The 15,798-nt window shown below is 36.0% G+C and overlaps 1 protein-coding gene across 2 annotated transcripts in view; it reads right to left on the reverse strand.

The window, feature by feature from the left end:
- The window catches only part of KHDRBS2 (KH RNA binding domain containing, signal transduction associated 2), a 579,306-nt gene that overhangs the window by 264,284 nt on the left and 299,224 nt on the right, over positions 1 to 15,798 (reverse strand). For both annotated transcript variants that reach the window (XM_042937333.1, XM_042937334.1), the window contains exon 4: positions 11,385 to 11,531. In XM_042937333.1, the coding sequence (XP_042793267.1) occupies positions 11,385 to 11,531 (147 nt within the window). The remainder of the gene's footprint in view (positions 1 to 11,384; positions 11,532 to 15,798) is intronic.

Here is a 15,798-nt window from a genome sequence, read left to right on the forward strand (position 1 = left end):
TTTAGTTTGAAATAGTGCCATTCATTTACTTTTACATCTGTTTGCCTTGCCTTGAGAGTCAGATCCACAAACATGTTGCTTAGACTGATGTCAAGAAGCTTACCACTTCTTCTAGGAATTTATGTATATTGGTCTTACATTCAAGTCTTTAATCCATTTTGAGTTAATTTTTGAATATGATGTAAGACAGTGGCCAAATTTCATTCTTTTGCATATAACTGTCCAGTTTTCCCAGCCCCATTTATTAAAGAGATTGCCCTTTCACCATTTGATGTTCTTGGCTCCTTTGTTGTAAATTAATTGTTCATATGTTTGTGGTTTGTTTGTTTTTCAGGGATCTCAATTCTATTCCACTTATCTATCTGTTTTTATGCCAAGACCATACTGTTTTGATTACTATAGCTTTGTAGTATAGTTTGAAATCAGGGAGTGTGATACCTCTAGCTTTGTTATTCTTTTTCAAGATTGCTTTGGGTATTGGAATCTTCTGCAGCTCCATACAAATTTTAAAATTCTTTCCTCAACTTCTGTGAAAAATGCAATTGGAACTTTGACAGGGATTGCACTGAATTTGTAGATTGCTTTAGGTAGTATGAACATTTTAACAATATTAATTCTTCCAATATATGAGCACAGAATATCTTTCCATTTATTATGTCTTCAATTTATCTCATCTGTGTCCTAGAGTTTTCAGTACAGATATTTCACCTCCTTGGTTAAATTTATTCTTACGTACTTATTCTTTATAAAGCAATAGACTTGCTTTCAAAATTTCTCTTTCTTATAGCTTGTTATTAGTATATATAATTATATACACTATTATAAATATATATTATACATATACACTATTATATATATATTTATAACTATATATATGTAATTATATAATAGCTTATTATTAGTGTATATTGGTTTTGTATCCTACAACTTTGCTGAATTCATTTATTAGTTCTAACATTTTTTTTTTTTTTTTGGTGAAGACTTTAGGGTTGTCTATATACAGTACCATGTCATTTGCAAATAGTGAGTTTTTCCTTTCCTTTCTGCTTTGGATGACTTTTATTTCAATTTCCTGTCTTATTCCTGTGGCTAGGCCTTCCAATACTATGTTGAATAAAAGTGGCAAGAACAGGCATCCTTGTCTTATTCCTCATCTTCAAGGAAAAACGGTCAGTTTTTCACCAGCGTATGATGTTAGCTGTGGATATGTCATATATGGCCTATATTATGTTTACGAAGTTTGCCTCTATACCCATTTGTTAAGAGTTTTTATCATAAATCGATATTGAATTTTGTCAAATTCTCTTTCTGCATCTGAGATTGTCATATGATTTTTATCCTTTTTTGTTGTTAACATGAAATATCACACTGATTGATTTACAGATGTCAAACCATCCTTGCATCCCTAGAATAAATCCCCTTTGATCATGGTGTATGATCCCTTTAATGTACCGCTGAATTAGGTTTGCTAATATTTTGTTGAGGATTTTCACATCTATGTTCATCGGGGATACTGGCCTGTAATTTTCTTTCTTTCTTCTTCTGTGTGTGTGTGTGTGTGTGTGTGTGTCCTTGTCTAGTTTGGTATCAGAGTAATGCTGGCCTCAAAAATTGGATTTAGAGGCATTGTTTTCTCCTCAATTTTTTGGAAGAATTTGAGGAAGATAAATATTAAATCTTTGAATGTTGGGTAGAATTCATCAGTGCAACTGTCTGATCTTGAGACTTTTGTTTGTTGAGAAATTTTTGATCAGATTTTATCTCTTTGTTAGAAATTGGCCTACTCATATTTTTTGTTACTTCATGGTTCAGTCTGGGAGGATTGTGTGTTTCTAGGAACTTATCTATTTGTCTGATTTGTTGGCATATAATTGTAGTACTTTCTTATGATTCTTTGTATTTCTGTGATAAAGTTGTAACTTTCACATCTGATTTTATTTGAGTCCTCTCTATTTTTACTGGTGAGTATAACTAAAAGTTTGTCACTTTTGTTTATCTTTTCCAAGAACCATATCTCACAGCAGTAACAGGCTAGAGGAAAGTTCCAAAATGATGCCTGCCAGTGCCAGCATTAGCAAGTTAGAATGAAATCACAAAAATGGCATATGCTAGTGTCTCTGTCCCAGAGAGAGTTCCAACAAGCTCCTGCTTCGTCAGCAGACACCCCAAGATTAGTAAGTAGTTGTCCTTCACACATGGTCCAAGTGCTTATCCAGTTTGCATTTTTATGCTAAGTCCTGGGATGAGTCAGTCTATGTGTGAGCCCTTTAAGAGTGGGTTCTCCATTTCCTACAGTTCTATTGCTTTCTTGGACAACTGCCTGAAGGTTTTGGGGGGCTCATCTGTCCTGAACAAAATCTAGGGGTGGGAGTGCTTGACGTGGAGCACAGACCTTCACTTCTCAAGGAAAATGTCTGCATTTTTGAGATCTCTCCTAATTGTGGATTGTTATGCCTAGAGTGCAATTTTTCCTGGCAAGACTGTGTCTCTGCCTCTCCTATCCATTTTGACACCACCCTTTTGTCCTTTATTGTGGAGGCATCAGTCATCCAGGTTTCAGATATTTTTCTGAGTAAATTATTCCATATGTCATGATAAATCTGTTGTGTTCACAGGAGACTGTGAGCTCAGGATCTTCCTACACTGTCATCTTGAACCGCTCCTAGGAAGTAATTTTCATTTTTTCTGGACTCTAGAATTAACACTTTCTTTTTGATCAACATTGCCTGGTCTGTCATTAGTACTGTCCATATTGTCATTATTATCCAATCTGGTCTCCCATTTTCCATTCTCTCTTAAATACGTCTCCATAATATTTATCTTTCAAATCTTGAAAATAGCTTCCATAAATTCCACAGGGGCAGTGACCGATGTGACACAAATTCCTAGAATCATGCCTAGCATATATTTGACGTTCAAAAATATTTGTTGAATTGTATTTAAACAAACCTTCTGCCTTGCATTGATTAGACCATTGATATTACTTATTTATACTCTTCAGCTAAAAATTATATACTTTATTTAACAGATTCTGATTTTTTAGCTACTTTTCTCCCTGGATTCTTTTTTTTTTTGTACCAAATTCTTCAATAGTCACGAGTCTTTTAAAGTTGTTGCCATCTCTAAAAGTATTTGCAGGTCAGTGTTGGCATATGTTTGTTATGTACCTGTGTACAAATGTAGGATTAACATTCAGTAAATGTTCTGAATATAATATAAAATTTTTATTTGATCCTCTACAAATTTCCTTATACTAATAAGAATCAGATGAAGTTAAGAGGTAAAGATTTTTTGCCTTGGAGATTAAACCTGTATCCTTAGGAATCACATATCTTTAATAACACAAATAACCTTAGGAATGTTGCTAAGCCTTCATGTTAATGACTAAACTTGGAATTGCAAAAGCAATTATTGTGATTTAATGTCAGTTAATGGGGAAGAAGTAAATCATCAAGTTGAAACCAAGGTGGTGATAGAAACAAGAGAAGAATGCAGGGCATTTAAAAAATAATAAAAACTCCTAAAAAGAATGTGTTTGGAGAATTCAGATCCCTGACATCAAATGAGACCAGAAATAATTAGTGACAAATTGTTTCTTAAGATAGAAAGGAGATGATCACATCCTGACCCTAGATTCATAAAGTGAACATTTGATTATTTGTATTATGAAGAGTAAGAAGATACTTGTATTAGGGTTTGCGGAAAATCAAACTCAAATAATTATCCACTCTTTTTTTTATCTGTCTTTCAGTTTATGCCAATCAGTTAGCAATAGTAAAGTGGCCCTGGTTTCAGCAACAACAATAATAAACTGTATTATTACAATGTCATTCTTATTAATTATATGTTATTATAATTAATGTTATAATTACATAATAAAAATTATTAGTTCTGTTCTAAGAACAAGTAATAATTTTAATTATTTTCTAAGTCATAGGTCTGTATTATCTATTACAACTTACCAGATAAGGAGAAATACTTAATGTTAGATGATTATAAATTTCTCCAAATATAATCAGATTATGATCCTAGTACTACAGCAATACAGGAAACATTTTGTGGGATCCAAGGAATTTAACAAAAATCCCCTACCCCTGGACAAGCAGAGCAAGACTAACTCCATTTTCTGCTACACCCACCATCTCATGTATAACCCCCACATGACCTACTTATTGCTTAAGACACTCCCCCACCCTAGTCAAGCTGCTGAGCACACCCTTACTGGAAACCGGCTCAAATAGGAATGCAGAACCCTTAACCTCCAAAGAATGTAAACCCCACCTTTTGCCCGCCAAACTTGTGCACCAATTCATAAACCCCGCCTTTTGCCTGCCAAACTTGCATGCCAATTCTGACCAGAGTGATAATAGGCTAGTTCAAACAGTTACTATAGGGTAAATTGTAATTCAATTGGCCACCTGCGTGTGGACTGGCATGACTATGCAACTTTCTGTGTGTGTTACAATCTCATTGGCCACTGGCCCCTATAAAACTGCTACACCTTTTAACCTAGGGGTCCAAGTCCCTGCTCCGCTGTGTCGGGTATACTTGGGCCCAAGCTCGAGCTTGCAAATAAACCCTCGTGCGTTTGCATCGGTATCAGCTCCTTGGTGGTCTCTCGGATTCGAAATCGGGGGCATTACAATTTCTGAGCAAGTAATAATTACATAAATACATGTGGCTTTGTGCTTAGTGCTATCAGTTGCCACACTATTATGAGAGAGAAAAGAGAATTAACTGGTTTTGAAGAGAGTAATTTGAGGAACCTCTTGATAACATTTTAACAACCACCACAACAATGAAGAAATGATACCCAGGTGTGGACTCTGTTTCCTTCTCTGCATTGAATTTTATTTTTTTATTCTCTTACTGATCATTATCTTGCCTATAGGATGTTGTTGCTATACAAGCTGAACTGCTGTCATCAGCCAGGCAAAATGTAGCTGCCATCCCCCACCTTGTCTATAGGTCTTGCCAACTACCAACGGTACTTTTGTTGACTGGTGGGTTTTTACTTAATACATCATTTTCCCTAAATATTCACTTGTATAAAAGACTGTGCCCAAATTACCACTTTTTATCAAATTATAACATGCATTTCAGGGACACATCCTTAGGTTTATAATCTTTCAAAATTTTATAAAATTTTTTTCAATGCATGAAAGTTTTAGATATTCTATCTCCTAGATTGAAAAATGCCCTGCTTTTCTTTTCTTTTCCATTTTCCTTTTATTTGCTTTCCTGTATGATTGTTAATATTAAGCAATCAGTGCCATTTTCCCATGTCAGAGCTAGGATTATAGTCTTTGAGGAAGAGAAGGCAAGAATATCCTCTCTTTGCTTTTACTACAAAGAGGGAAAGAATTTACTTTTCCTCCATAGTCACATTCTTGAGAGGTTTCCTACACAGGTTTCTAATCTCAAACCAGAAATGATAATTGCCCCATTTGGAGAATCACTACTGTCACCAAGACATACATCCAATCTGATGCAGGAAAGAAACAACCTGGAATGATGCATTTTTTTCTATGTTGAATTGTTTTAATATATTCTATTCTTTACTAATGTACAATATAATGTAGTCTATGTTGTAGTCTATTCTATCTATCTTTATATATATATGTGCATATATATATGTATGTATAATGCTTTTTCTTTAAATGATACAAATTTCTAATAATGATCATTAAAGGCATATTCCAGGTATGACAAATACTTTTCAAATTCTGTCAGCTCTGTTAATATTATAGTGATGTTTAGCATACTGCACTGAGAAAGATTCTGAGGCCATGACCAGGCTTGGTAGAAATGAATATTGTGATCTCTTAATTCTGTCAACAACTAACTCTTGAGCTGGTAACAAAGTAATCTCTTTGTTACCTGTGACACATATCTAATTTCCTGTTTGTGTGGAAACCCATCCTTTCATCTTTTCTATGAAAGAATGGGGGCACCTGGGTAGCTTGATCAGTTGATCTTCCAACTTTGGCTCAGGTCATGATCTCACGGGTCATGAGTTCAAGCCCCACGTTGGGCTCAATGCTGTCAGTGCAGAGCCTGCTTGGGATTCTCTCTCTTTCCCTCTCTCACTGCCCCTCTCCTGCTCTGGTGTGTTCTTTCTCTCTCTTTCTCTCAAAATAAATAAACATCAAAAAACCCCCAAAAAACAAAATATGAATGAATAAACTCACATTCAATGAGCAGAATTTGCTGAAACTTCATAAATTCTAATTATGAGACAATGTACTATGCTTCAATCACAAGTTGATTATTAAGCACAAGTAAAACTTCCTAATTCAACTTATTTGAAGGTGATTTTAACTGATTTAGGAAAATGAAATACAGCATCATTATTTTAAGGAAATCTGATGACTAGGGTTGGAAAAAGGGAAGTTGAATTCAAGGATAACAGGGGGTCTCATTCGCAAACTACAATGTAAATGTTGTCCCCTAGCATTGGGCAAGGCACAACCATACGTGGCAGTCTTAGTGCCTGAACATAAAAGAAAGTACTACTACTACTACTACTACTAATAATAATAAGGACAATATTTGGTTACCCCTTTATACACTATAAGGGAAGAGAAGGGCATTAACATTATTGAAACATATATTAGTTTAGGATTTTATATGCTTTTTGTCACTATTTGTCAATCAATTTAATTTGCCTAATCTGTATTTGTAAGAAATATTAGCAATAGATGAAAACTTTAATAGAGTATCTGCTCAAAGTATTAGAGATTTAAAATTAGGAAAATGCAATTTATTGATGTTTTATTGACCTGCCTCTCAACTTGTTTTGATAAGACTAGTAACTAGATGGAAATCAACAAGTTAGAAATTTTCTCCCAAGGTAATAATAATTATTTTGCCTTTTAACAATTCATTTAAAGTACTAAAACTCTGTTGCTTTACAACATCTTACAACATGTAGACATTTCATGAGGAGTTGTATGTTCTCAAGTCAGCAGTCTTGGACAATTACAACCTCTGGATATAGGGCACACTGGGTAAATGTTGGAGTGGGGGGTACCTGGGTGGCTCAGTCAGTTGAGTGTTTGACTCTTGATTTTTGCTCAGGTCATGATCTCAGGTTCGTGCGATCGAGCCTTGCATCAGGCTCTGCAATGAGTGTGGAATCTGCTTGAGATTCTCTCTCCCTCTCTCTCTGTCCCTCCTCTACTCATTCCCTCTCTCTCTCTCTCTCTCTCTCTCTCTCTCTCTCTCTGTCTCAAAATAAAAAAAAGAAAAGAAATGTTGGGGTGGGGGAGGAATATAAAAACTCTGACCATGGAAAGACACTCCATTTCATAGAGGAATTAGATGGCAGTGGGACTCGAGTATCTTAGTCTACATTAGCTTTCTAGGTAGTTCTAGCATGCTTCTGACTGGCTATAATTCTTCACCTCCTATATTGGTAAATTTTAATGTCCTGATATGTTAGCATTTCTGTAGACTTTAATATCAAATGTCAAAAGAAACTTGGATCACCAAGTAATTTTTTATAATAACAAAAGAACTGGTTGTTCATGTTTGCCTCCCTGGTTATGGTGAAGGATGAAGTAGACAGTCGCCATCCTTTGCCTGGTGCTAAGGCAAACAAGGCAAATGGGAAAAATTTATCAAGTAGAAGGACTTTCACTGATTGTAAAATCTGCTAATACAACATTGAGAGATACCAGAAGAGTTATTTATTTAAAAAAAAAAATTTAATGTTTATTTTTGAGAGATAGAGACAGAGCATGAGTTGGGGAGGGACAGAGAGAGAGGGAGACACAGAATCTGAAGCAGGCTCCAGGCTCTGAGCTGTCAGCACAGGGCCCGATGTGGGGCTCGAACCCACAACCTGTGAGATCATGACATGACCTGAAGTCAGACACTTAACCCACTGAGTCACCCAGGAGCCCCAGGTTATTTATTTTTTAAAAGCTTATTCATTCCATCATTTATTCACCCATTCACCCATATAAAAATATTTATGTATTAAAATTGTTTTTTTTTATTGCCAAGTAGTATTCTATTATATATATAAACCACATCTTCTTTACCCATTTGTCAGTTGATAGACATTTAGGCTCTTTCCATACTTTGGCTATTGTTGTTTTGCTAAGTGAAATAAGTCCGTCAGAGAAAGACAGATACCATATATTTTCACTCATAGGTGGATCTTGAGAAACTTAACAGAAGACCATAGGGGAGTGGAAGGGGGAAAGAAAGTTACAGAGAGGAAGGGAGGCAAACCATAAAAGACCCTTGGATACTGAGAATAAACTGAGAGTTGATGGGGGTTGGGGAAGAGGGGAAAGTGGGTGATGGGCATTGAGGAGGGCATTTGTTGGGGTGAGCACTGTGTGTTGTATGAAAACCAATTTGTCAATAAATTATATTAAAAAATAAAAATAAAATAAATAAAATAAAAATTTAAGTTTATTCATTTATTTTTGAAAGAGACAGAGACAGCACAAGTGGGGGAGGCAGAGAGAGGGAGAGAGAGAATCACACTGTTAGCGCAGAGACCAATGTGGGGCTTGAACTCACGAACCTTGAGATCATGACTTGAGCAGAAACCAAGATGCTTAGCCCACTGAGCCACCCAGGCACCTCTAAAAAATATTTATTTACTTTCCACATGCCTGGCATTGTTCAAATTAAGAGAATAAAGCAGTGAAGCTAGACAATATCCGCCCTAATGACATTTATATTTTAGCAGGAAAACCAATAATAAACAAATAAGTAATATATATATGTGTGTGTATATATATATAATATATGTATTATATATATGTATAATAGTTTATAAGAGCTATGAGGAAAATAAGTAGGCGAAGAGAGCTAAAACATAACAAAACAGTGAATTGCACTGTTAAATCAGGCAGCCAGTGATATTGTGAACAAAATATAATAGGACTGTCCAAATGTAGGGAGGTTACTTTGGACCGTGTGGTCAGGAAAGAATTTCCTGCATTGCTAACTTGTGAGCTGAGATCTGAATGACAGGCGTGTCAGTATTCTGGAGAAGAATCTTGAAAGGCCTTAGTGAGGACTGACCCTGGAGAGCCTGGAATACAGGATGAACAGAAGCCAGCATATCTGGAGCACAGAAAGTGAGCAGCTGGACAGGCAGAGATAAAATCCCAGAGACAGGCAAGAACAGGTCACGCTAGCCAATGTGAGATTTTTGGTCTTCATCTGGATGTGTACAGAGAGAGAATCTTAATTGTGAGGTACTATTCCCCCAACCTGACCTAATAGCTATTTATATCTGCATCACTGCTGGTGCCTATTAATCAGCCATTCCATCAGTCAGACTCTCAAACAAATTGTGCCATGCACAATGCTGAATGATGGGAATATAAGACAGACACTACCAGCCCTGCCCTCATGGAGTATATATTTTAGTGGATAAGTTATAAATGAAATGATTACAGGCATCACAAGGCTAAAAATGTAAGTGAGATGTAATACTGGCTTTTATAGTAAAATAGGGTTAACCTAGTCTACAACTTAGGACCTATATATATGTAGCAATGAAATAGCATTTCATCTTACATATTTCATCAAATTTCTACATATAACTTCAAATTTCTACATATAAGTTCAAAAAGTTATCCCAAGATTCTACCTACTATAATACAACAGATTGAAAACATCCATTTATATAGTGCTTGATAATTTTCTGTCCTTTCATATGCATTACCCTATTTAATATTCATAAAAACTGTGATAGAGGTCACTTATAATTACCTTTTTTTATTTTTTACATTTTTATTATTTTTTTAATGTTTATTTATTTTTGAAAGAGACAGAGACAGAGACAGAGACAGAGCTTGAGCGGGGTAGGGGCAGAGAGAGAGGGAGACACAGGATCCTAAGCAGGCTCCAGGCTCTGAGCTGTCAGCATAGATCCCGATGCGGGTCTTGAACCCACGGATGGTGAGATCATGACCTGAGCCGAAGTTGGACGCCCAACCGACTGAGCCACCCAGGTGCCCCTATCTTCTTTTTAAAGATGAATAAGCTGAAGCTATGAGAATTTAAATTATCTGTCTATAGGCATGAAATGAGTTAGTAATATCAGTAGTCTTAGCCTTTTCCTACACCACCTATATCACTAGAGGTCTGATCTGAGCTAAATATAGGAAAGTCGTGTACCCAACAGCTAGGCATTTAGTTTGGAGGCAAATGGAAGAAAGAATATAGCATCCTTATGATTATGAAATATGGGATCTGTTTAGGAAGGTGTTTTGATAAGCACCAGATAATAAATTGTGCAGAAATTCTGTGTGCATATATAGTTAGGGAACAAACAGAGTGGTATGGGATTATTCTATAACCTTGTCTTGAAAGAAATTTTTAAACTGAGCATATAAATACATTATGTGGTTAGATATTGATGTTTTTACATTCTGAAATTCTGTTTTTCTTCTTCTCTTTTCCCATTCTCAAAATCACTGCCAATCAATGGATCTTACCCACCATTTCCTCTGAATTTATTGCTTACTTTAGAAATCTACAGTGTTCCTTCATTGAACAGATTAATCTTAGCTACTGTCTTCTTCCTCTGCCAAAGACTTCTGCCCAGGCACTCCAGAAAACTTTACTCAGCATTCTCTTCCAATTATCCTATTCCCAGCTCTAAGCCTGATGCCAAGATTTCTATTTGAATGACCTCTTCCTAGAATGCTAAATTGTCAACCTTTATAAAAGCTTCATTCATTTAACCTTCCTCTATTTCTTAGAAAATCAGTAGAGAATTCTATCCAATGTGCAACCCTGAATTTGCTGCCTTACTAAATGAATGCTCTCTGGTGCTCTCATAGAGCGCAATGAGTTTATTTTCCCAATTTTTGTTTGAGGTCAACAAATGTCTGGCTCTATTAATATTGATTATTTGACATGGTGTTTTATAATGAGTAAACACCTGGCATAATGTCAGATAAGAATGCATTTGATATTTTCAAATAACATCATTGTCTTGTTACAAATATTACATATTTAATCTTTCCTGTCCCATTACTTTCTCTATTAATTAAAAATTGCCAAGAATACATGTCAACTACCAAGTGATTAAGACACAAGAGAAAAGTATACAACTTCAATTATATATATATAATTATGTTAATTGTCTTATTCTTCATAACCATGAACTGGTGTATGGCATGTGATATACTGAGGACACTGTCAAACCATCATTATGTGATGACAACATGCCAGGTCCTACGCTAAGCATTTGTTGTATTCTTTTTTTTTTTTTTAACCTTCTTATCAACTCAACAAATAATTAGTTTGCAGTATGACTTTCTGTCTAGAAAGTCAGTGAATATCAAAGGCACATTTTAAAAAGCTTATGAGAAACAATTTTGCGAAAAAGGAAAGACACTTACAGGAACCAGGAATTTTTTAATCTCTTCCAGTGCATGACTCATTCGTGAATAAGCTTCCCCAGGTGGAGCAAACACTTCAATTAATACATGAAGTTCATCACTCAAGTGGGCATACTTGGCTTCCCCACTCTTCCTTAATTCTTCTTCCTGTGAAAGAGGTTATTTTTAGAAATACAAATCCACCCATTTTGCACTGATTTAACATTTACTTAGAATATGACAAAAGGGAATAATCTAAGCAAATTTTCTGTAAGTAGAAACCCTCTGAGAAATAAAAATCTGGTACATTTAAAGATTTTAAAATCATTTTTGAGTGTTTGAATGATTTTTTTTAAAAGCTGGCATAATTATCATCTGCAATAGATTTTAATCAGCTAAATGAAAATGCTAAGCCCCTGAAAAGAAGTTACAGAAATGCCATTAATTTTTCAGTGTACAACACTCAGTTGTGGAAGAAAAGGGTTATTTTTGTGCGTGACGAATAAAATTTTCAAAAAATAAACTAAAGATTATAACTGTTCTTTGAGAAAACCAGAACTTTCTAGCCAGTTTTTGAGAAGTGGTGAAAAGGTTACTTGCTCACCATTAAAGTATGGAAAACCAAGGTTTATATCCCAGGCTATGTCCCCACTGGCCCAGATTGTCATCTAGCTTCATACTCACATCTTCTCAATTGTTTGCTGCTGCATTTTGGTCAATAGGAGTACATTAAAAGGATGGTGGTTAAGTATTATGTTGGCATTGATTCTGCATGAGCTATGTATCCTCAGCTTAACCAACAACATATTTCTATTAGATCAGATTTTTTCTAGTACTGTACCCAAGCGATTATTGTATCCCGATTAATACAGCACAGGTACAGAGCAAATCAGCACACAATTCCATATACTTTGCTAACGTGTGCCGGGTATTTGATGTGTATCATCTCTAATCTCACAATAACCTTACACATTATTCACAATTCAGATTAGGAAGCTGAGTTTAAAAGACCTTAAGCAGCTTCAGCAAACTTGGGATTCAAACCTGGCACCTTTTGCAACCAGATTTGTATTTTTCTAGGGTTTCAAGGAAGCAGAATTTCGGTTAAAATGTGAACATAAATAATATTAATTATGTTTTACTTTTCTTGACTCCTATCCCCAATAAACTTGTAGTTGTTTCACTAAATATCTAATGATAAAAACTAAAAAGTAATTTTTAGCTTTACTTGGGGATTAATTAGAAAAGTAACATGGACAGACCTAAACTGGATAAATAAAGGCAAATTTGCTATTGATTTCCAATAAGTAACTGTATGACCCATGTTCATGTGCTTATCTGACTAGGAACTAACATCATTTCAGGGCTCCTGGGTGGCTCAGTTGGTGAAGCGCCCAGCTCTCGATTTCAGATCAGGTCATGATCTCACCATTTGTAAGATCGAGTCCCAAGTCAGGCTCTGTGCTGACAGTGTGGAACCTGCTTGGGATTCTCTCTCTCCCTCCCCCTCTCTGCTGCTATTCCACTCATGCTTTCTCTCTTTCACAGTAAATAAAATACATTAAAAAAAAATCTTAAAAAAAAAGAAACTTCCATCATTTCAATACAGGGAAGCTCATGAAAGAGATGGGACAGTGTCCCTGCTTTTCTGTCCAGCCCCACCCACTCAAATCTAACAGTAACACCTTTCAGCCTAATAATCTACTCTCCAAGTGTCCCTGAGCACACTTTTTTTTCTAATGTTTATTTTTGAGAGAGAGAGAATGAGCGGGGAAGAGAATGAGCTGAGCTGTCAGCACAGAGCCTGATGGGGGCTCGAATTCACAAACCGTGAGATCATGACCTGAGCAGATATCAAGAGTGCAACGCCTAACCCACTGAGCCACCCAGGAACCCCTCCTAAGCACAGTTCCTATCTCTAACTAGGAGTTTTTACTTAAAGGGGTTTTCTTAGTGCCCATTTCTCAGTTTAGGGAGAAGTAATGATTGCCTGAACAACTACACCACTCATAGGGTATAGTACACATTTCTTTCCTCTTTGGATTCTGCTGGGAGGTAAGCTGCTCATTATCTCTGGGGTCAGCTTCATTTGTACCTAGGTGTTGAGGTGGTTAAATCAGAGGATTCTTCATACTGCCCCTTTCTCCATACTTCCTAAGCTGATTTCCCACTGGTTATTAAGGACTACTTGTTAGCCACATTTAATACTAAGAGGTGTGGCATTCGTATATGAATTATAATACTCATTTAAAATTTTTAAATGTTTATTTATTTTTGAGAGACACGGAGTGCGAGTAGTGGAAGGGCAGAAAGAGGGAGACACAGAATCTGAAGCAGACTCCAGGCTCTGAGCTGTCGGCACAGCTCAGAGATCATGACCCAAGCAGAAGTCAGACGCCTAACTGACTAAGCCACCCAGGCACCCCAAAAATTATGATACTTATTTTAAAGGTTTTCAAATAAAGGGAGCCTAACTAGGTATCTCTGCAGTTGAGCCATTAGGCTGATGTTCACGAACAAAATGTAACTTACTATTAAAAAGCACATTTGCCTCTCACCTCCTCAATCACCCTTTATACAAGCAGATGAGGAAGCTGAGGTCCTTAGATATTAAGCAACTTCCTGGAGGCCAAGCATTAGGTTTCCAGCCAGGATCCAGTAAGGTAGGTGTTAGCAATGATAAAGACTTTAAAGGAGAAAAGTTAACACAGCAAAACCTATTGTGAGCTACTACTGGTTATTTTCAAAACTAAACTTTCTATCTTCCAGGTGTGTTATATTTGAACTCATGTATTAGGGTAATTTTTTTTGCTTAAAGTTTATTTATTTACTCTGAGAGAGACAGAGAGAGAGAGAGAGAGAGAGAGAGAGAACAGGAGAGGGGCAGAGAGGGGCAGAGAGAGAGGGAAAGAGAGAATCCCAGGCAGTCCCCACACTGTCAGCACAGAGCTTGATCCCACAAACTGTGAGATTATGACCTGAGCTAAGATCAAGAGTTGGATGCTCAATGGACTGAGCCAAGGGTAACTTTTGATAGAGCAGAATTCCCCAAGCTTTAGTTTCTTTATCTGTGAGACTTATATAATAATAGTGAGGTCACAGGATTTTGTGACTTTTGAGAAAATTGAAGAACATTTGTACACTAAAAATGCTCCACCAATTTATTTTAATAATGAATATTGTTTCTTATATTTTAAGGAGCATTTGAAATAATGTCTGACTGTTCCAACAGAGACCAAAGTAAACGTGACTTACACATGAAGAACAGTTCTTTCTTTCTCAAGTAAGAGTCTAAGCTATAAGCAGCTAGAGGAATAGGTGGTTCATCTCTTCACTCATCCAGAGATCCTGGTTCCTCCTCTCTGAACTCAAGCAGCCCCTAAGATGTTGCTCTCCTGTGTGCTGATGAAAAAGGCTGCCTATAATCACTTCTAAATTCCACTCCAGGGAAAAGAGAAAGAAAATGCAGACAGCAAAAATCTTATTCTCAAGGACATTTGCCAGGCATTTCATACGCCATTTCTGGTCACATTTCTTTGGGAAAAGTGTACTTACACCGTGGCCCTGGATGCTATGGAAGCTATAATTGTGGTTTCAGGCTGAGTAGCCTTGAGACTAAAATGTAGGGGTTCCATTTATGATGGAAATAAGTGAGAATGGATACTGGATGACAACTAGCTGTCTCTGCATTCAGTCCTCATTGAGGGCTAGTTAAAATAACACTTATTTATTAAATCTAATCTTGGTGAATAGCTAGCCAATGTCTTCCAGAATGTTTAAATTTTATTTTCAAAAACAATACTATACCTCCAGTTGGATTTATAACATAAACCTCCAAGTTTCATTTGAATATGGGCAGACATCACAGCCATCCTGAATAACACAAGTGTCCAGAGACCAGTAAGTACATTTACAGTAATTTAGTACGATCTCTTGAAGTATTTCTTAAACAAGAGTTCCAAATATATTTTGAAAAAAAGAAAAGTTTACTCTTGCAGTAAATTCATTATCTTATAAGTTGATTGTGAATGGGGCAGTGAGTAGTCTTTTCATGTTTCTGCCCGATATCTTTTCCATGTTTTATAACAAAGAGCATTGTACCCTAGCAAGTTACACTAGATAGAACAGGGGACAGATAGCAAGAAGTGTAAAAAAAATAATATATATGTATATAAATAAAAAATTTAAAAAATTAAGAAATTAAAAATATTAGAAAAATCTTGAGTGTAAATTGACACATACTATTCCGAAGTTAACATTACAGAAGAGTGAATCTACATCTAATAAAAGCAAAGAAAAGGGCACAGGGAATAAATTAAAAGAATGCAAGATGCACACACTGGAAGGTGAATTGGTTTGACGTGATTCAGATTTCTGCTTAAAAGACTGTGCACTCAGTTGATATTATTTAATCTTCTATGAAAAAGGTACATTT

Source organism: Panthera leo, chromosome B2 (assembly GCF_018350215.1).
Source record: "Panthera leo isolate Ple1 chromosome B2, P.leo_Ple1_pat1.1, whole genome shotgun sequence".
Taxonomy (NCBI): Eukaryota; Metazoa; Chordata; class Mammalia; order Carnivora; family Felidae; genus Panthera; species Panthera leo.